The sequence below is a fragment of the Gobio gobio genome, assembly GCF_949357685.1.
Source record: "Gobio gobio genome assembly, chromosome: 3".
NCBI classification, from domain to species: domain Eukaryota; kingdom Metazoa; phylum Chordata; class Actinopteri; order Cypriniformes; family Gobionidae; genus Gobio; species Gobio gobio.
Window position 1 is genome coordinate 50,260,162 of NC_137099.1, and position 21,866 is coordinate 50,282,027.

The 21,866-nt window shown below is 38.0% G+C and overlaps 1 protein-coding gene across 1 annotated transcript in view; it reads left to right on the forward strand.

The window, feature by feature from the left end:
• cfap58 (cilia and flagella associated protein 58) overlaps window positions 1-21,866 on the forward strand; it is a gene marked incomplete at both ends in the record, with an annotated part of 183,719 nt that overhangs the window by 36,754 nt on the left and 125,099 nt on the right. Inside the window, 4 exons of the mRNA XM_079813233.1 lie at window positions 2,267-2,419; window positions 6,062-6,119; window positions 6,193-6,275; window positions 8,610-8,801. Of these exons, the coding sequence (XP_079669359.1) occupies window positions 2,267-2,419; window positions 6,062-6,119; window positions 6,193-6,275; window positions 8,610-8,801 (486 nt within the window). The remainder of the gene's footprint in view (window positions 1-2,266; window positions 2,420-6,061; window positions 6,120-6,192; window positions 6,276-8,609; window positions 8,802-21,866) is intronic.

Here is a 21,866-nt window from a genome sequence, read left to right on the forward strand (position 1 = left end):
GAAAGGTGTCAGAATACACAGTGCATCGCAGTTTGTTCATTTTTTCTTTTACATCATGTGGATAGCCGGGTGCTTACTTGGGGAACACATGGCACCAGGATGCACTATGGGAAGAAGGCAAGCCAGCGGAGGCATGTGTGATGCAATGTTATGCTGGGAAACCTTGGGTCCATCCATGTGGATGTTACTTTGACACATAACACCTATAAGCATTGTTGCAGACAATATACACCCTTTCATTGAAAAAACGGTATTCCCTGGTGGCTGTGGCTCTTTCAGCAGGATAATGCGCCCTGCCACAAAGCAAAAATGGTTCAAGAGTGGTTTGAAGAGCACAACAATGAGCTTGAGGTGTTGACTTGGCCTCCGAATTCCCCAGATCTCAATCCAATCGAGCATCTGTGGGATGTCCTGAACAAACAAGTCCGATCCATGGAGGCATGGATAACATCTTGGTGCCAGATACCACAGCACACCTTCAGGGGTCTAGTGGAGTCCATGCCTTGACGGGTCAGGGCTGTTTTGGCAGCAGAAGGGGGACCAACACAATATTAGGATATTAATTGATCAGTGTATGTGCTCTAGTACATTAGAAGGAGCCTATGATTGAATCTGTAATTAATTTGATCTCAAATAGATTAATTAAAGGAAGTTTTTATGTTGTGGTTGAACGTCAAATTTGCGACCATATGGTTTCGGGAAACAGTCGTTACTAGCTATTTCTTCAATGATGCATCGTACAATGGTAGTTAAGCATTGTATGGGAAACACACCACTGGTTGGCTAAAAAAAGTGTGGGCTGCTGTGGACTCTTTTGTGCTGTTTACAGAGAAAGGTGAAATATTTTAGGACACCTATTTTAACGATTTCTGTTAGGTTGTAGGGAAATTGAATACATGGTATTAAAAAATGCTCGCATTACGTTTAAAGGCCTGTTTACACTAAGAACAATAACTATAAAGATAACTATATTAGCGTCAACACCAGTGGACGAAGATATCGTTCTGTTTATTCTAAGCGCGTGCTTGTTTGTCACTTTAAATGCTCGAGATCGTTACAGCAGGATTTATTCTGATTGGCTGTCAATGTTTTTATCGTTCATCAGCTGGATAAAATCATTCTGATTTTGATTCCAACGATATTGTTTCTCTGTGCAGTTATCGTTATAGCTGTGGTGAAAAACCTTGCTATTCTTTAATCTTAATCTTTATCGTTATCTTTGTTATCGTCCTTGGTGTGAACGGGCCTTAATGCTTGCAATGTAAAATTTGATTTGTCAATAAAACATTGACATGTCAAACCTGTAAATTTATAGGTAATTTTCCCGCCATTACAAATATTTCCTTGCACACCCTCAGAGGCTTCGGGTGTGTGCGCACCACAGTTCCAGAGTAGAAAGGGAAAGGAAACATGGGCGGCATTGGACTCCAGGGTGATAAAGTGACCCTAGTCTCGGTGCCTGATTCATGTTCAGTGCTCAGACCGCTTATCTGGAGGCGTATGGTCTGTTTATTTGTGCTTTGTAAGGGGTAATATAACGGAGCAATAAAAAGGGGAAATGAATGGAACAAAATGACATTAACTATCAAGTTTCAAAACAAATGTTTACAGGATCATGAGGGATCAGGGCTGTAAATCCGTGCGACACAGAAAATGGGTCGAAGGTCTGTTTAAAGGGGGGGGGGGGGGGGGGGGGGGCAAATGATAGAGATAATAAAATGCTACTAACTACTATGATTGTGCATAGGACAGCAAAAAAATTGGTCTATCAACTATCAATTAACAGAAAAGGCTTACCATGTCTTTTGTTGTGTACTTCAAAGGACAAATAAATCACTTAATAACATGGCTAACACTGATACAATATTTAGCCTAAAATTTGTTTCATGTTAGGCACACGTAAGTTTATTTTATTTTCATATTTTGCATATGGCCCATCCAGTTCATAGTAATATTGATCCATTTCAGTCTTTCCACATTTCAATTTCAGCGATTTATGGACATTTTTGTGACTTTTTTCCGATAAATAATTTTTGAAGTGTGTTGGGTTACCACTTGATGGCCTGTGTAAAATTTGGGATGAGAAGCAAAGCAAAGCCATTTGAGAACTACTTTGAAAGAGATCCATGTGCTTACATGTTTAAAAGATATCCAGTGTAAATGCTTTGTCTACTGAAAGTACTCATTTTGAGGCAGGATTGTGTGTTAATATCCGAGACAAGTTCCTGCGGTGAATGACATATGATCGGAAACTGTTCTTTAACAGATTGGACTCAGAGTCCTTTGGTCTTCCATCTCTTGCTACTCCCCTGCACACCTGCTCACCTCGTCTTTCTTCTTCCAGACACTATGTGACCTCTCGCCAACACCAGCATCCATTACCCTGATGATACTCATGGTCTGTCCATCCCAGCTGAGCGTAAGTTAGATTTCTCAGGAGACTCTATGCAGGAAAGGCAGTGGATCCTGATGGTTTCAGCTCCAAGTGTCTGATGGGTCAATAGTGTATAGTGGTAAAGATCTGGTCTGGTAACTAGAAAGCTGCAGGTTGAGCCGTCACCATTGAACTTGCTCTAGTCTAAGGACTGTCCCTGTAAAGTTAATCACTTTGGATTGTGAGTGACAAGGCAGAGAATCTTCATACCATACAGGCTGCACTGCTCAGAGATACCCTAGGGCCAATGTTGCTGGACACTTCCATCAGTCTCATCAGTTATTGACCATCTGACCTGTAATCCAGAGAGCTTTGTCTGAGTATAGGTTGTGAGTTGAACAATTGCAGCATAAAATAAAGTGATTGTGCCATTCATTGAAATAATTGTTGAATATAGTAAGATGGAAATATGTATGCCTATAACATGAGTATGTGAATGTGAACTTTCAATGAAAGTGATTTAGCTGTTTTATAATGTTCTCTGGCCAGAACTTTTCTTTGTGCTCTGTGTTTATGTAAATCCATTATATATAGTGAATCTACACAGATGGTTTTGCTTCAGAACTCTTTTTTCCCCCAGATTTTATATGGGACATCAATTACAAGAGTAGGCCACTCTTACAAATAAAGGTTCAATGGGGTTCTATATAGAAGCTTAGTGTTTTTGACTCAATATTAAAGAACACTTTATGCAAAAAGATTCTATGAGGAGAAATGTCTTAAATGATTGCATATTGTTTCACAAGGTTAGTTTTTTTGTGTGATAAGTATGTTTAAGAGCTGTTTAATTCTAAAAATTCAATTCAAATAAAGAAGGAATAAAAATAAATTAAATAATTAAAACTAAAATCACATGCATGAAAAAAATAATCCCTCTATAAAGTTATCTTTTCTTCTAAGAGTGTACAAAGGTTAACAGAAAGTAATATAAATGAAATAATGATTATTTATATAATATGTATTAACATTATCATGAACTACATAGAACCAACAATGCTTATATTTAATATAATTTATATAATAGAAACAATTTTAAAAATAATAACATATACATTATTTAAATAAATAATAGTAAATTATTAACATAGCATAAGGTAAATAGGAAAATTTAAATAGGACTTTTTTAATGTCTCTTGAATTTGGTTAGTTTCAAGCTTTTGGCAGCCGATAATTCACTATAAACACAACAAATCTTTAATCTTTATTTAAGGATGAGATTTCATACAACCCGTCAATGCTCTCTAACAAAATGCTTTTAACAAATGAGATGAATGCCAAAACACAGAAGAATTTCTCTTTTGCATTAGCTATTGGATGATTAGTTGCTTTTTACAACCCCAAATCAGAAAAAGTTGGGACAGTATGGAAAACGCAAAAAAAAAAAAAAAAAAAAGTGATTTCTAAATTTACTTTGACTTGTATTTCATTGCAGACAATATGAACACAAAATATTTCATGTTTTGTCTGGTCAACTTCATGTCATTTGTAAATATGCATCCTTTCCTGTCATTCAGACCTGCAACACATTTAAAAAAAAGGGCTATTTAGGGCTAGTAATGAGGTAAAATGGTTAAATAATGATGTGATTTGAAACAGGTGATGTCAACAGGTGATTGTATGATTTGGTACAAAAGCAGCATCCAAGAAAGGTCTAATCCTTTAGGAGCAAAGATGGGCAGAGGATCGCCAGTTTGCCAACAAATACGTGAGAAAATTATTGAAATGTTTAAAAACAATGTTCCTCAAAGAAAGATAGGAAGAGATTTGGATATTTCACATTCAACAGTGCATAACATAATTAAAAGATTCAAGGAATCTGGAGGAATTTCAGTGCGTAAAGGACAAGGGCGCAAGCCTAAGCTGAACAACCGTGATCTCCGATCCCTCAGGCGGCACTGCATCAAGAATCGTCATTCATCTATAAGCGATATCACCACATGGGCTCAGGACTACTTTGGCAAACCTTTGTCAAGTACCACAATACGTAGTTACATCCACAAATGCCAGTTAAAACTGTACTGTGCCAAAAGGAAGCCCTATGTTAACAGTGTCCAGAAGCGCCGTCGACTTCTCTGGGCTCGGAGGCATCTGGGATGGACCATCACACAGTGGAAACGTGTACTGTGGTCAGATGAATCAGTATTTGAGGTATTTTTTGGGAGGAATGGACGCCGTGTGCTCCGGACCAAAGAAGAAAAGGATCATCCAGACTGTTACCAGCAACAAGTCCAAAAGCCAGGGTCTGTCATGGTATAGGGTTGTGTCAGTGCCCTTGGCAAAGGTAACTTGCACTTCTGTGAAGGCCCCATTAATGCTGAAAAGTACATAGAGATTTTGGAGCATAATATGCTGCCTTCAAGAAGACATCTTTTCCAGGGACGTCCATGCATATTTCAACAAGACAATGCAAAACCACATTCTGCACACATTACAAGGTCCTGGCTGCGGAGGAAGAGGGTACGGGTACTTGACTGGCCTGCCTGCAGTCCCGACCTGTCTCCAATAGAGAATGTGTGGCACATTTTGAAGCGCAAAATGCGACAACGAAGACCCCGTACTGTTGCCCACCTTAAGACTTGTTTGCAGGAAGAATGGGACAAAATTACACCTGAAACACTTCATCACTTGGTGTCTTCAGTCCCTAAACGTCTTTTAAGTGTTGTGAAAAGGAATGGCAACATTACAAAGTGGTTAATGCTTTACTGTCCCAACTTTTTTTGAAATGTGTTGCAGGTCTGAATGACAGGAAAGGATGCATATTTACAAATGACATGAAGTTGACCAGACAAAACATGAAATATTTTGTGTTCATATTGTCTGCAATCAAATACAAGTCAAAGTAAATTTAGAAATCACTTCTTTTTTTTATTATTTGCGTTTTCCATACTGTCCCAACTTTTTCTGATTTGGGGTTGAAATATTTGCATTTAGTATTTCCCCCCTGTGGTTCCTATCAGAACATATTGTAATATATCTACATAACATACTGTATCATACAGTGTCTTTGAAATTACAGAACATCTCCAAATGGAGGAGAAAAGTATGCGTGGAAGTTTTGTGGAGTGACAAATGCAAAATGTGCACTTAATTTGTCTTAGTGTCCTTGATCCCATCCGAGCAGTTTGAAAAATGATCGGACTTGTCATCAAGCCAGTAATTTATAAAGATACCTCATATTAGTGAAAGTCTCCAGGCTCTGATTGGACGGTTCGGATGGAGGGTGTTTGACCCTTGATGGATGGAGCCCGAGCCCTGTTGTCATCTTAATCGGGGCTTCCACGGTGATGGATGTTGTCATCCTAATCAGGGTTGGCTGGGTGAGTGATGAGATGGGCTGTGACAGCGGGGTCAGTGAGCTGGCCGTCCGAAGAACGAGGGAGGCGGGGTCATCCGAGGATAGAACATGGAATGGCCATTTCACATGACAGTGCAGCCCTACATTGTCCACTCATGCAAGCCTGCTCGCTGACGGCCGAGACACGGCACCGTTCCATTCTCCTGTTTCGTTAATTCTCACTCTTTCTTTCTGTCTTTGCATGTCCCAGTTCTCTTTTCTACCCCCTTCTGCCTGCAGGCATATAATGGGCTTTTTGAATTGTGTAATTATTTTACGTTGGTCCTTCACAGACTGTGGAAAGTGCTTCTGAAAACAACCATATTAGCGAAAAGCCTTTCAGAAAGAAAAGTAACAATTAGCGTTATATCCCGCTGGCTTTGAAAAACTTAAATAACAAGTGCCTTTTTTCTGTTTTTCTTAGAAATGGAGGCCGCAAAAAATCAGATGGATATGGACAAGAAGGCTATAGATGAACTGGTGCGGGAGAGGGGCATCCTGAATAAGGTGTGTGGATACGTGTTTCTAATTTCCCTTACTTAAAGATAATATATTTTCCTATATAGGAATGATTAATATATGAAATTATTTAACTGTATATTTGAAAATATACATAATATATTGTGTTAATATATTACAATATATTAAATAATACTTAAGGAATTGACGCTTTTCATATATTGAAAAATATGTGACAATATATTTACTAATATATCATAAGGTATGTAATTGTATATTCACTAATACACTTCATAATATTTAGATATATACAGTGGCAAGAAAAAGTATGTGAACCGCTTGCAGAATCTGTGAAAATGTGAATAATTTTAACTAAATAAAAGAGATCATACAAAATGCATGTTATTTTTTATTTAGTACTGTCCTGAATAAGATATTTTACCTAATTTTTTTTACATATATATATAAAAAAAGAAAGAAAGCTGAATTTATTAAAATAACCCCGTTCAAAAGTTTCTGAACCATTAATTCTCAATACTGCGTGTCGTTCCCTGGATGATCCACGGCTGTTTTTTTTGTGTTTTTTTTGTTGTGATGGTTGTTCATGAGTCCCTTGTTTGTCCTGAGCAGTTAAACTGCCCAATGTTCTTCAGAAAAATCCTCCAGGTCCTGCACATTTTTCAGTTTTCAAGCATCTTTTGCATATTTGAACCCTCTCAAGCAGTGACTGTATGATTTTGAGATCCATCTTTTCACACTGAGGACAATTGAGGGACTCAAACACAACTATTAAAAAAAGGTTGAAACATTCACTGATGCTCCAGAAGGAAACACGATGCATTATGTGCTTGGGGGTGAAAACTTTTGAGCAGGATGAAGATGTCCAAATGTTTCTTATTTTGTTTAAATATATATATATATTTTTCATTTAGTACTGCCCTTCAAAAGCAACAGAAGATACTTGCATGTTTCCCATAAGACAAATTGAGTACAATTTACCTTGATCTTCAAATTCATTAAGTTTTCACCCCCCAGCTGCTAATGCATCGTGTTTCCTTCTGGAGCATCAGTGAATGTTTCAACCTTTTTTAGTAGTTTTGTTTGAGTCCTTCAATTGTCCTCAGTGTGAAAAGATGGATCTCAAAATCATACAGTCCCTGCTGGAGAGGGTTCAAATATGCAAAAGATGCTGGAAAACTGAAGAATGTGCAGGACCTGGAGGATTTTTCTGAAGAACAATAAAACACTGGCTTTTCAGCGATGACTAAACTGAACGCCTCTGATTATTAGATATTGCATTCATAAGCTCAACAGAATCGCGTGTGATTGGTTATAATGCGCTACATGATTATAACAGATGCCTTTTGTTTTGGGAAGTCTACAATAAAATTCAACCTGGCAAAGTGGTTGGTGGTAGTGACTGTGTTACACAACTGAAATCCACCCGCAAATGGCCCTGCATGTATTTGTGTCTTCATTTCTAAATATTTTATATGTATCAATATAGCCATACAAGGTCAATGCATATATTGCAGTATATTGAAAAATATAAGCAAAAAAAAAAGGTTGAGTAGTGTGTTGAAACTCACGGTTATGGTAAGGGCCGTGACATTTCCGAAATGCATTCGAACGCACTGATCCAGCAGACCAATCAGAGCACATTGTGCTTTTCAGAAGGAGGGGCATCATAGAGATCGAAACCAAATAGAGCGTTACTGACAGACTGGGAAAAGAGGTGCTGCGACAATTATAAAATGTGTTTTTGAACATTCAAGCATGAAAACCTTTTCCAGTAGACCCTAAAAACAAAAGCAAGCTGAAATCACGTTTAGTAGGAGTCCCACTCGGCTAAAATTGCGTTCTCTAGCCAGGCTTTGCTGGTGAGGGGTGGGGTGTGGGCAAAGTTGGGCAAATCTTAGTACCAGGTTAGCTTTTAAGCGAGTCTTTGAGGTTTATTTTTTAATCCTCATGGCTAATTTTCTGAGGCAGTTCTGCAGTTTCATTGTTCTCATAACTTCCCCACACTGTTATGGTCCACAGATGGATTTCAGAAAACAAGAGAAGGTGCATGATGATTCTGCTGATGTGCTGAATATTGCATTGCTATTGTGCATGAAAATAACAGGATATTCATATTTAATTGCACAGGAGACATCGTCTCACAGACGCACACACTGTGGTATACAAACATAGCTTTTGATATCAGCTTACCTTGGAGAATGGCTTCTTTGATCTATTGAACAGCAATACATCACAGAGTAAAATCATCCTATTCTCAAGCTCGGGTTTTATGTCTATTTTCTGTAAATCTTGAGTCACTCTTGCTAAGTATATTTACAAAGTGATCTTTTGTGTAACCTCTTTATGTGCATATTTTCCCAGAATATGATCAAGGCGGCAAATGAAACAGACAAACAGCAGACCATTGTTAAGGAAAACGAACAGTCAATGAAGTCTCTGAAACAGGAAATTTTAAACTACAGGGACGAAGCACAGAAACAACGAAAGATCATCTACCAGCTGGAGAAAGAGAGGGATCGCTACATAAACGAGGCCAATGAGCTCACCAAGAAGGTATGTTCGCACACACCCACGTTGGGTTTCCATGTTTTATGGGGATATTCTATAGATGATGGTTTTAATACTGTACAAACTGTATATTCTATCCACCTAACCCTACCCCTAAACCTACCTCACACAAAAAAAATTCTGCTATTTTAGAGTTTCAAAAAAGATCATTCTGTATGATTGTTTGCTCATGGGGACCAAAAAATGGCCCGACAAGGTCAAAATTCATGGGGGCATTTGATCCCCATAACGTAGGGAATACCAGGACCACACACACAAAAGTTAAAGGGTTAGTTCACCCAAAAATGAAAATTCTGTCATTAATTACTCACCCTCATGTCGTTCGACACCCGTAAGACCTCCGTTCATATTCGGAACACAAATGAAGATATTTTAGTTGAAAGCTGATGGCTGAGAAAGGCTTCAGATAGGCCTCCATTGGCATTCAGTACACTCACACTTCCAAGATCCATAAAAGGCACTTAAAACGTCGTTACAATGTCCATCTCACCACAGTAGCTCTACAATAATTTTACGATGCGACGAAAATAGTTTTTGTGCGCAAAAAAAAATCTAAATAACACCTTTATCCAACTTGTTCTTGTCTTCCGTGTGTGCCTCCACGACGCATGCGCGAGAATATGATGCAGATCCGGCGTTCGGACACATGACCCAGAAGCGATTTGTTTACAAGCAGAGGAAGACGCGCGTATCTAAGCTGTTGGATTCTACATTGATCGTGCTTTAGGTCTCGGCGTAGTTCTCAAAATGGGGCTTAAGTGTGCATTTCATGGATTCCCGAACCCCTGCGCTACGTCATATTCTCGCGCATGCGTCGTGGAGGCACACACGGAAGACAAGAACAAGTTGGATAAAGGTGTTATTTAGATTTTTTTTGCGCACAAAAACTATTGTCGTCGCATCGTAAAATTATTGTAGAGTTACTGTGGTGAGATGGACTTTGTAACGACGTTTTAAGTGCCTTTTATGGATCTTGGAAGTGTCAATGTACTGAATGCCAATGGAGGCCTATCTGAAGCCTTTCTCAGCCATCAGCTTTCAGCAAAAATATCTTCATTTGTGTTCCGAAAATGAACGGAGGTCTTACGGGTGTCGAACGACATGAGGGTGAGTAATTAATGACAGAATTTTCATTTTTGGGTGAACTAACCCTTTAAGCCATGATCCCCACGTTAAGCCATGTCACACAGTGGGATCTCGGTGGTCTTTAATGTCAGACTGTACGACATTATACGTGAGACTCTGTTAGTGTCGCAGTTCACTCCAAAAAAGCACACAAGCAGTGAGAAATCGAGATGAACAAAAACATGACATGAAATACAACGCCTAGAAATCCCCCAAAAAGTCGAATATCACCAAACCGGAACTCTGTTTGTCTGATGATAGTCAGAATGATAGTTGACAGATGTGAACGCGTACAGTACATACAGTACTTGTGGTACTGTGGCAGTAACACACCTCAAGGGAGGACTGGAGTAACCTTCAAATGTCTGTGCTATTATAATAATTATACGATTATTACATTTATATAAGCTATAAAATATTTTTTAGCTTTAACTTTGACTCTAAAACTATAGAAATATCAACTGTAGAAGAAAACAACTAGTGTCTCTTGTGGCAGTACCGAAAATGCAACACATAATTGCACTAAGATGGGAATTCAATTTTAACCCATTTCAAAACATGACATCTGCATTGCTTAAAATGTTTATATTCATACTTGCATAGAGTATGTTTCAGGCCTAAGATTAAAAAAAGAAAAGAAATCTAAATCTAAATCTAAATCCCTCCACATTTTTCTTATGTTGTTTTACTTTCTAAGAGTTTTTGAGAGTTGAGAGACTTGTAATCCCTGAAGGCATTTCTTCATTCTGTAGTACTTCAGTGTGTCGTCTTTATGTGTGAGTTGTCTTACTGATGACTTTATAATACTGTTGCTATTGCTACAGTGCGTAGTGTGCCACTCTATACACACTTCAAGGCAGTGACGTTTAGGCACTTATGAGCAAACCTGTTTATAATGGGAAACAATCAAGTTGAGTCAACGAATAAGATAATTAGAGATCCGGTCTAATTAGGACTGATCTTAAACCTGTTTTACTTATGTGGCCATCAATAAAGCTTCATTTCTTAAAGGGACAATTACCCAAAAATGAAATTCTCTACACTTTTAGAAGAAAAGTTTCTATATAGAATCTTAAAGGGTTGTATCAGGTGCTTTATATAGGCCACGTACACACTGCAGCTAAATTTGGTTGTCAGTTCACCTTTTAGTGTTTAATTCTGTTCTGTACACACATAGTTCAGACAACTGCATTCTACAACTTAACCCTAAAGCCATCTTTTGGACAAATGAGGGCAAAACTTTTTTTTTTTTTTTTATACTTTCCTTAATCTGAGCAGTACAAGACATGGCTACTTTTCCTAAATTTGCCACCTGAACCCACAAAAAAATTGACTCGATTCTACAATGTTAAGTGCCAAAAAAAAAAAAGTCCTTAATCCCACCTTCGTGGACAAAAATGGGCACCCGTAGGAATTCATGGAAAAAACTGTAATTCCAAGCATATTTTTTTTAATTTGTCTAATAAAAATCTATAAATCCAACACAATGCAGATCATACATACAAACAAATGAAGGAGTGAGCCTATACAACATTCTCAATGTGGCAAACACTCACACACACACTCAAACACACACATCAACAAAAGCATTGCATTGTCAAATAAAAAAACAGTGACTCACACATACACAAACAAAGAAATTAAATGAGCCAATAACTGGGCAATAAAATAATAATAATAAAAAATTGTTAAAACATTGGTTTACGGAGTTCAGCCCATATGCAGCCATTGAGTTCTATTGCCATCTAGTGGCTATTGATATTTTAGCTTTAAAAAGAAATGAATACCATCATAGGTCACCAGATGTCACCAAAGTCACCACATTTTTAGGTTTTGGCTCTCTGGATTTGCTGATATGTTTTTTTATAATTTTTTTTACTGAAGTTAAATATCAAATATAACATAAAAATAAACATTTTACATAAAAAATATGGTACTTTTAGAGGTAAATAAATTCATTAATACCCCAAAAATCACAAAAAAGTTATAAATTGATAGAATTAATTTAATCAAAGATGGTGATATAACATTTATTTAAAAAACATTTTGGAATCACACTTGTGACCTTCGTGCCCAAATGTGTCCACGAAAAGGAATTAAGGGCTGTAAATGCGAGGCTGGCTTAAATGCAGGTAGTGACATTTACACAAATTAAATGCAACATGTAGGCCTACTAGTGTTGTCCAAAATATCGATATGTCAATACATATTGATACTGAAATATCTGAACGGCTCCAATACTCCTTTTTTGCAGTATTGATACACGGATACCACCTGCACGTTCTCACCCTTATTCTCTCCAACAGCGAATTGACACACACCCGCCTCCTCTCACTCTTGTCTCATTCACGCCGGTTGAATAGTACTTGTATTGTTTTGCGTACAATTTTAGTAATTCCCGCAGGTTTTGCAATCGCACCAAACGCGCGCGTCCACCACTGATATATATAAGTGTATATATATATATATATATATATATATATATATATATATATATAAAACTCTTATAAAGCCACCAAAAGCTCAAACTTTTTTGTGGTTTATTGCACTTAAATGGTCAAATACATACAAAATTGTCTCAAAATGCAGAGTATTCAGGTAAATACAGTCAGTTTTGGAATGTTAAACGTTGAGAGAATACACATGTTGTGTGACAGTATATTGGATCCGTGCATATACTCTTAAAGTGACAGCAGTCTAATTAAATTGCTGCAAAAGACAAAGAGAAAATCACTTGCTGCTCTCGACTGAACAACTTTTGTAACTTTAATTGTAAGCATTAATCTGTATTTAATTTTTAACAAAGAAGTCTACTGTAAGACCCACCTGAAAAACCTAAAGCCATTTTTATTTAATTTGTCTAATTTATTTGTGCTATCATTAGTTCTTATTTTATAACTGAATGTTTACTTGTCTTTTTTTGTGGAAATGTAGTTCAACGATTCAAATAAAGCCTCCCTGTGCTGTGTGTAAGCTATAACAATGCATGCCAACTTTATTAACTCCTGGATCGCTTTATGTGTCAAGCTCAAACAACAAGCCCCAAAACGCTTATAATAAGTTGACAAGGCAACACTTCGAGTGCATGCTCTGTGAAGCAGCCTTTCAAACACGACACATCCAAGCAAGCATTTTTCCGTTTAAAAGACATCTAACAGAAGTCCAAACACAGTCCTGACGTCTAGCCTAAAACAAGGTGAAATGTGGGCTGTCAGTGAAACTGTTATAGACATTTAACTATAGGCCAAGATTAGGCTAGTCATCTAGACATGAACAAGTCAAAGAAATGAAACCAAACACCTTGTAATCACTGTTGACATTGCTTACATGACGGAATGTCATACATCTCGCAAGTTATTTTAGCAAAAATTACATGTAACCAAATTAAATGTTATTTTGGCTAGAAGTGGGTTACTCAGAGCCGGACTATATCGGGTCTATAGTTAACCGAGACAGTGAAATGATGGCTTATTGCTTGCTGGGATAGTTAAAATGGCAGAACAACAAGTAATGAGTCTTTTGTCACATTACTTGACACCAGAACAATGCTATGGTTACCACGCTGTCAATCATCACAATTTCGGGAGTGAGTCATGTTCCGTACACACAGAACAATAGATTCACTCCCGTATTTATATGCAGTTGTCACTCCTGAAACTTTACAGTTTGTATGTGGCTATATAGAACCTTTTAGGTTTTCCCATCAAGATCATTGAATGGCTTTAGTTTTAATGAATTCATATTTAAAAAAACATTTTTTATTTATTAAACAGCTCGTAAACATATTTTATCACCAGAAATGTTGGCAAATTTAGATTTTTTTTGGCATAAAGGGTTCTTTAAAGGGGACATCTACCAACCCAGAAAACGTGAAAAGGACAACCCAGTAACTTTGTTTTAGTAAGCCTTTTTCTACAAGCATGTGAAAAAACGAGCCGTTCAGATTTCTCTCCCCTTCTGACGTAGGAATGGGATATTTTTATAATATAACTGCCCCTTAATCTGCACGTTTCTACCCACGGCTCCGCTATTTTGTTTTCATAAGCGACAACGGTGAACAAGACCCTTGTGTGTATTTGACAGTTTAAACAACAAAAAATGTGTAAGAGAAGTTACTCAGCCAGTTGTCTGTGTGCGTGTGCTTCAGATAAGTGCGCTCTGAAAACGATCCATTAGAAGTTTAAACTAATATAGCTTTAAAACCATAGACTGTAAAAAAATATGGGACGTAGTGTCCGTGACGTCACCCATAGGATTCTGAAGAGCAGTTTTGAAGCGTAAAGTATAGGGTTGAGCTTAGCAGCGCGTCACCGCGAGTAACACAAGGATAACTTAAAAGGGGCGAAGAGGCGGGACGTGGGTGGAGCTGAGGTGACGTAATGACTAACAGAGAGCAGACAAACAGCAATCCACCTGTCACTCAAAGTGGACACACCCTTAATTATGCAGAACTTTAAGGCTTTATATAATGTAAACGAATGAGTTATAAAAAAATTCACCCCCTTCACAGATGTCATGAAGGGCAAAATTAGATACAGTGGGGCAAAAAAGTATTTAGTCAGCCACCAATTGTGCAAGTTCTCCCACTTAAAAAGATGAGAGAGGCCTGTAATTTTCATTATAGACTTCAACTATGAGAGACAGAATGAGGGGAAAAAATCCAGAAAATCACATTGTCTGATTTTTAAAGAATTTATTTGCAAATTATGGTGGAAAATAAGTATTTGGTCACCAACAAAAAATTGGGCTAGTTAATGAGAGCTGGGACCAAAGTAACAAAGGCTACCATCAGTAACACACTATGCCACCAGGGACTCAAATCCTGCAGTGCCAGATGTGTCCCCCTGCTTAAGCCAGTACATGTCCGGACCCGTCTGAAGTTTGCTAGAGAGCATTTGGATGATCCAGAAGAGGATTGGGAGAATGCATAGACTGTAAAAAAATATGGACGTAGTGTCAATGATGTCACCGATTGGATTCTGATGAGCAGTTTTGAAATGCAAAGTAGGGTCGAGCTGGCCATTGCCATCTTGGCAGCGTGTCATCGCGCGTCACTCCCAGATAACAGAAAATGGGCTAAAAGGCAGGAAGTGGGCGGAGCTGAAATGACGCAATGACTAACATACAGCAGATAAATGGCTTTTCACCTGTCACTCTAAGTAAAAAAATTCACCCCCCTCACAGTTGTCATGAAGGGCAAAATTAGATATACAGACCAAAACAACAATTTGTACCAGACTGTAAACATGTTTTATTCTGCTGTAAAGTTGGGCATTTTGACATGGTGCTCAATGAGATTCTGCTCCCTTCTGGAGCCTGTCCCTGGCGGCCAGTCGATGAATTGCAGTTTATGTCACTTCCGTATTGGCTTCAAGAGAAACTGCGGGAGGTTGCCGCTTGGGAGAATGTCATATGGTCAGATGAAACCAAAATAAAACTTTTTGGTAAAAACTCAACTTGTCATGTTTGGAGGAGAAAGAATGCTGAGTTGCATCCAAAGAACACCATACCTACTGTGAAGTATGGGGTGGAAACATCATGCTTTGGGGCTGTTTTTCTGCAAAGGGACCAGGACGACTGATCCGTGTAAAGGAAAGGATGAATGGGGCCATGTATCATGAGATTTTGAGTAAAAAACCTCCTTCCATCAGCAAGGGCATTGAAGATGAAACGTGGCTGGGTCTTTCAGCATGACAATGATCCCAAACACACTGTCCGGGCAACGAAGGAGTGGTTTCGTAAGAAGCATTTCAAGGTCCTGGAGTGGCCTAGCCAGTCTCCAGATCTCAACCCCATAGAAAATCTTTGGAGTTGAAAATCCGTGTTGCCCAGGGACAGCCCCAAAACATCACTGCTCTAGAGGAGATCTGCATGGAGGAATGGGCCAAACTACCAGCAACAGTGTGTAAAAATCTTGTGGAGACTTACAGAAAACGCTTGACCTTTGTCATTGCCAACAAAGGGTATATAACAAAGTATTGAGATTAACTTTTGTTATTGACCAAATACTTATTTTCCACCATAATTTACATATAAATTCTTTACAAATCAGACAATGTGATTTTCTGGAATTTTTTCCTCATTCTGTCTCTCATAGTTGAAGTGAACCTATGATGAAAATTACAGGCCTCTCTCATCTTTTTAAGTGGGAGAACTTGCACAATTGGTGGCTGACTAAATATTTTTTTGCCCCACTGTATAGACCAAAACCACAATTTGTACTAGGCTGTAAACATGTTTTTTTCTGCTGTAAAGTTGGGTATTTTAACATGGGGCTCAATGAGATTCTGCTCCCTTCTGGAGTCTGTCCCTAGCGGCCAGTCGATGAGTTGCAGTTTAAGTCCCTTCCGTATTGGCTTCAAGAGAAACTGGGGGAGGTTGCCACTTGTTTAAAATGCATGGAAATAATAAACTTTAATGATGAAAGAAGAACTATGCTATCCGTGAGAGTGATCACGATATAGATGATAATCAAAACCAAGCAGATGTATTGTTAGTATTTGGCAGAGAATCCAATTGAGGGAGGAACTGTGTGGAGAGGGGGCGGCATGCAGCAGCTCATTTGCATTTAAAGGCACATGCACGAAAACAGCCTGTTCTTGACTGGGCATTTACAGCATGGATTTATAAATGATTTATGAGGTATTTTAAGTTGAAACTTCACAGACACATTCTGGGGACACCTGAGGCTTAAATTACATCTAGTAAATAGGGTATTATATATAAAACTCTACTGAACCTTTTTTTTCTAAATGTATGATTATCACAATTACGTTATGCTATCAATGTACGGAAAAGACCAGTGTGAACATTCTGCTGAACAACTCCTTTTGTGTTCTATGGAAGAAATAAAGTCATACAGGTTTGGAACAACATCAAGGTGAGTAAATGATGACAGAATTATTATTTTAGGGTGAACTATTCCTGTAAATCAACTCTGCAGTCTGCTTCATTATCTCGCCATGACCTTTTATAATAGATCTTATAACATGAGAACATTACAGTATGTAATTAATGTGTCACCTGCTATTCTTAGTTAATGCGTCGTTCATTTTATTAGAAACGTACCTTTAGTAATGCATTAAATGCAAAAAGAAGCATTTTAAGATGATTGATTTACCAACTAGTGTCACATAACAAGGCATTTAATTTGCTGTTGGAAAGTTTCTGCTGCTAACAAGTTATTCTTTTTAATTGAAATGTTCTTATGATTAAAACCATCTGTTGATTTTCTTCTTTTCAAATCAGAAAGCGGTGGTGTTAATTATAATTACAGACTATGATGTGATGTGGTCGTTAAATACCTTTGTGCTAAAAAAATAGTAGTCCATGAAAAATCAGTCTTTTTTGGTGTTGACACACCCTCTAGCATCCTGGCATTTGCCCTGACATTTGTTTTTTCAGGTTTTATGTTGGGTAAGTGCACTGCACCATGAACAGCAGGATTCAGGTTTACATTCAGCTCCAGGCACATCCTCTAACTCTCTTTCTGTCTCAGACAGATAAGACTAGACATAATATATTCCATATAATAGTGTTCCTGTTTCTGTGTAAACTAGGTGCATCAGTGCCTTTGAAGATCTACACTGTAAAATATTGCCAGGATTTTACAAAATTTAAAGGGATAGTTCACCCAAAACTATAATTTCATTCAAACATTCTTTCAACATTCTTACTCATTCCAAACCTTTAAGATTTTCGTTTATCTTCGGAACACAAATGAAGAACTTTTTAATGTAATCTGAGAGCTTTCTGTCCCTCCATAGACAGCTATGTAACTACAGTACCAGTGTGACGCTTCAAAGAGATCGTAAATCTAATCCATATGAATTGAGCGGTTTAGTCCAAAATGTTCTGAAGAGACTTTTTCAACAGATTGAATTTAGGCTTTTATTCACATATTAACATTCATCAACTCACACACCAGTTGTGGTAAACAGAAGCTCAAGCATTTTCGCTTGACGTGGGAGAACCAATGAGGTTCATTCTCATGTTACGCAGCACGTTTGAGCTTCCGCAAGAACCAGTGAGATTCATTCTTGTGTTACACAGCACGTTTGAGCTTCCGCAAGAACCAGTGAGGTTCATTCTCATGTTATGCACCCGTTTGAGCTTCCGCAAGAACCAGTGAGGTTCATTCTTGTGTTACGCAGCACGTTTGAGCTTCCGCAAGAACCAGTGAGGTTCATTCTCATGTTATGCACCCGTTTGAGCTTCCGCAAGAACCAGTGAGGTTCATTCTTGTGTTACGCAGCACGTTTGAGCTTCCGCAAGAACCAGTGAGGTTCATTCTCATGTTATGCACCCGTTTGAGCTTCCGCAAGAACCAGTGAGGTTCATTCTTGTGTTACGCAGCACGTTTGAGCTTCCGCAAGAACCAGTGAGGTTCATTCTCATGTTATGCACCCGTTTGAGCTTCCACAAGAACCAATGAGGTTCATTCTCATGTTATGCACCCGTTTGAGCTTCTGCAAGAACCAATGAGGTTCATTCTCATGTTATGCACCCGTTTGAGCTTCTGCAAGAACCAATGAGGTTCATTCTCATGTTATGCACCCGTTTGAGCTTCTGCAAGAACCAATGAGGTTCATTCTCATGTTATGCACCCGTTTGAGCTTCTGCAAGAACCAATGAGGTTCATTCTCATGTTATGCACCCGTTTGAGCTTCTGCAAGAACCAATGATGTTCATACTCATGTGTTATGCAGCACATTTGAGCTTCAGCAAGAACCAATGCGGTTCATTCTCATGTGTTATGCAGCACATTTGAGCTTCTGCAATAACCAATGAGGTTCATTCTCGTGTTATGCAGCACGTTTGAGCTTCCGCAAGAACCAATGAGGTTCATTCTTGTGTGTTACGCAGCACGTGAGTAAATGATGGACAAATTTAATTTTTTGGGTTAACTAATAACCCTTTAACAGTTCATTATCTCTTAGCCTTTCTCCTTGTTAGTAGGAGAAATGCACATTCCAAAACTGTCAATTTGGGCATACACACACACACACACACACACACACACACACACACACACACACACACACACACACACACACACACACACACACACACACACACACACACACACACACACACACACACACACACACACACACACACACACACACACACACACACACACACACACACACACACACACACACACACACACTTATATACATTTACATATCAAGTCAACTCCCGTTTATTTATTTAATACAGAGTGTTTCAAAGCAGCTTCACAGAAGTAGACAACATTTCTGCTGTAAAGCAGCTGTAATGAAGACAGTTGTCCTTTTCCAGCTCAGTGTAAATCAATGTTGATTCAGTTTAGTTCAAAAAGAGTGTCAATGTTGCAAAGTTTATCAATTATGAAATGAGTTCAATTCAGCTATAAAGCAGCTCTACAGAAGACAATAGTGCCGTTATTCCGCTCAATTTAGTTCAATACTGATTTACTTTAGTTCAATGACATTGTTTGATGTTACAAAGTTCATCAATTATGAAACGTTTGATGCAGATTCAAGCAGCTCAACAGTAGATAATAGGATGATTATTCATCTCACGTCAGTCATTAATGTTGATTCAATACAGTTAAATTCATAAATTATTTCAATTCAGCTCTAAAGCAGGTCTACAGAAGACAACAGTGTCATTATTCAGCTCAATTCAGTTCAAGTTTTGTTCTCATTTGATAGTGTTAGTGCTGTCAAATCAATTATATTTTGGAATGTCTTTTAAGCCCCAACTGAGGATGCATACTGGATGTACAGCATCTACTGTATATAGCTTCTGCCTAAACTCACATTATACTGTTTTACACACGTGCTGGAAACAGTGCAAGCAGTCGCCTGCAGTTTTCAGCTACATGAAGGTTGCGCTGCCGGAGGTGTTTATTTTGGAACAGCTTTCACAGTTTCCTAGGAACCACAGGCTATTTAAGACACACAACATCTCTTTCATGTATTCAGCATTGCTAACATTTGCTTTCTTTTAGACAGACTTTTTTTGTGTGTGTGGAAAAGTTAATAATCTAATTCCAGGTAAAAAAAAAGTTCAGCCGTAAGCAAGGCCATGTGTTGAAAAAGCTCTTAGCTAATGGTTTTGAGATTGCCTCCTGAGATCTGACTCCACACTGTAGTATTTTGCAGAGGATAAAAATTCTCCTGATTTAAAATAAGAAATATGGTTCAAAACAAGTAGGTCTATAATGCCCGAAGAAAGCTATTCGTTAGCATTCCCATTCAGCTTGTGCAGGATGTGCGAGTTGAAATGTGCCATCTTGGCACTGACGTTTTTGAGGCGATCCATAAACACTGAGTGATATTAAACATTTATTTACAGCATTATCTGTTGCCTCCTTCACACACCAGCATTGTATTACACTGTTATTTTGAAAACAGCTATTAACTTGCTTTAGTGGCTTACCGATTTCATTTTCATTTCAACACAAATCTGTAGATATTCAGTTTGTAACCTCCTCCCGACTGTCTCATTACATTTCACCAATGTTCCACCATCATTAGAGGCATGTTATTTATAGAAAACCATTAAGGGTGATCGTCCTTTACTCCTGAATAATAAGACTGATAGAAATGTGCTTGCATTTTATTGGTAGACCTTTAAATAATGAGAGCATGCATGTTCTCCTGTACATCTGTACATAAAAAAGGTCATTTGCAAACATTATATGAGCAGTAAAGTGAAGATGAAACGAAGCCTTTGAGCACGTAGAATCTGGAATATATTTTGAAATCCTTTTTCTTGACACAATCAGATGGAAAAACACCTTAAAGGCTGCCTGCAGGTTACCATAATAATCATAATAAGAATTCTCACTATTTTTGCCGTGACTCGCTTGTGACAGAGAGTTCAGCACTAGGCGATGTGTTATTAAATGCTTAATATTTTTGAAACAACCCAATAAATTCACGTGTTTATTCAAGCTCAGAGGATCTCTCTTCTTGGCTCATTTTTGAGTCAGACGAATTGTTGAATTCAGTGAATTGTTAACTGGAGACTGAATCTGATTGAATCATTTGAATCAGTGAGTTGTCGACTCGAGAACAGATGCAGTCGGATCAGTCCAATTCGCGAATGAATTGTTCAGTGTGATTTGCAAACCGAATTAACAGGTTAATAATCGTTCACGAATTGGACACTGCTATCACAAGTGGGTGACGATTTCTTTAGTTCAAAATAACAAAGAACGACATGTTTTTTTAAATGTACTGGTGTAAAAGGTTCAATATTATGATAAAAGTAGAGATACTTGAAAAATTTGCTAAAATGTAAAAACACTTTGGGCCAGATTTACTTATCAGCGTGAAACCCTCTTTTGCCGTTAAAAAACTACTGTCAGGATTTACTAAAGACGGGCAGTGAACTTATTGCATATGTATTTGTAGGATTTTACCTTTCAGATGCAAAATATATGGGAGGAGAGTATTAAAATGAATCACGCAGTGTGATTTACTAAGGTTTGCCCTTGTCAATTTACTGATGTTTGCGCCATTACCGCCCCAAAAAACTAAAGTCTTAAACCAGACGCTAACTGGTAGATTCCGTTGGTCATTATGGAAATGATCCGGCAGCATCTGTGTTCTTTAATTCCGGCGTCTTCAGTAGATCACACTTTCCAATTCCAAGATCACAATTTGCCCTTTTTAGGAAATCTGGTCTTTTGTTACTGTCCACCACTGGTTTTTGAGAAACATTAATCATTTTATTCTTAAATAAGAAGTAAATAGCAGTTAAGAAGAAATTTATTCTTAAGAATGTTTCATGAATCCAACCCCTGGAATGTAATTTCCTCTCTTAACTTTTTCTAGGTTAGACTGTTTGACACCTGACATAATTGATGACTCTATGCACTGCGGTGCTCCACAAAATCACCCAGTGGAAAAAGCTGATCACTTTATTATG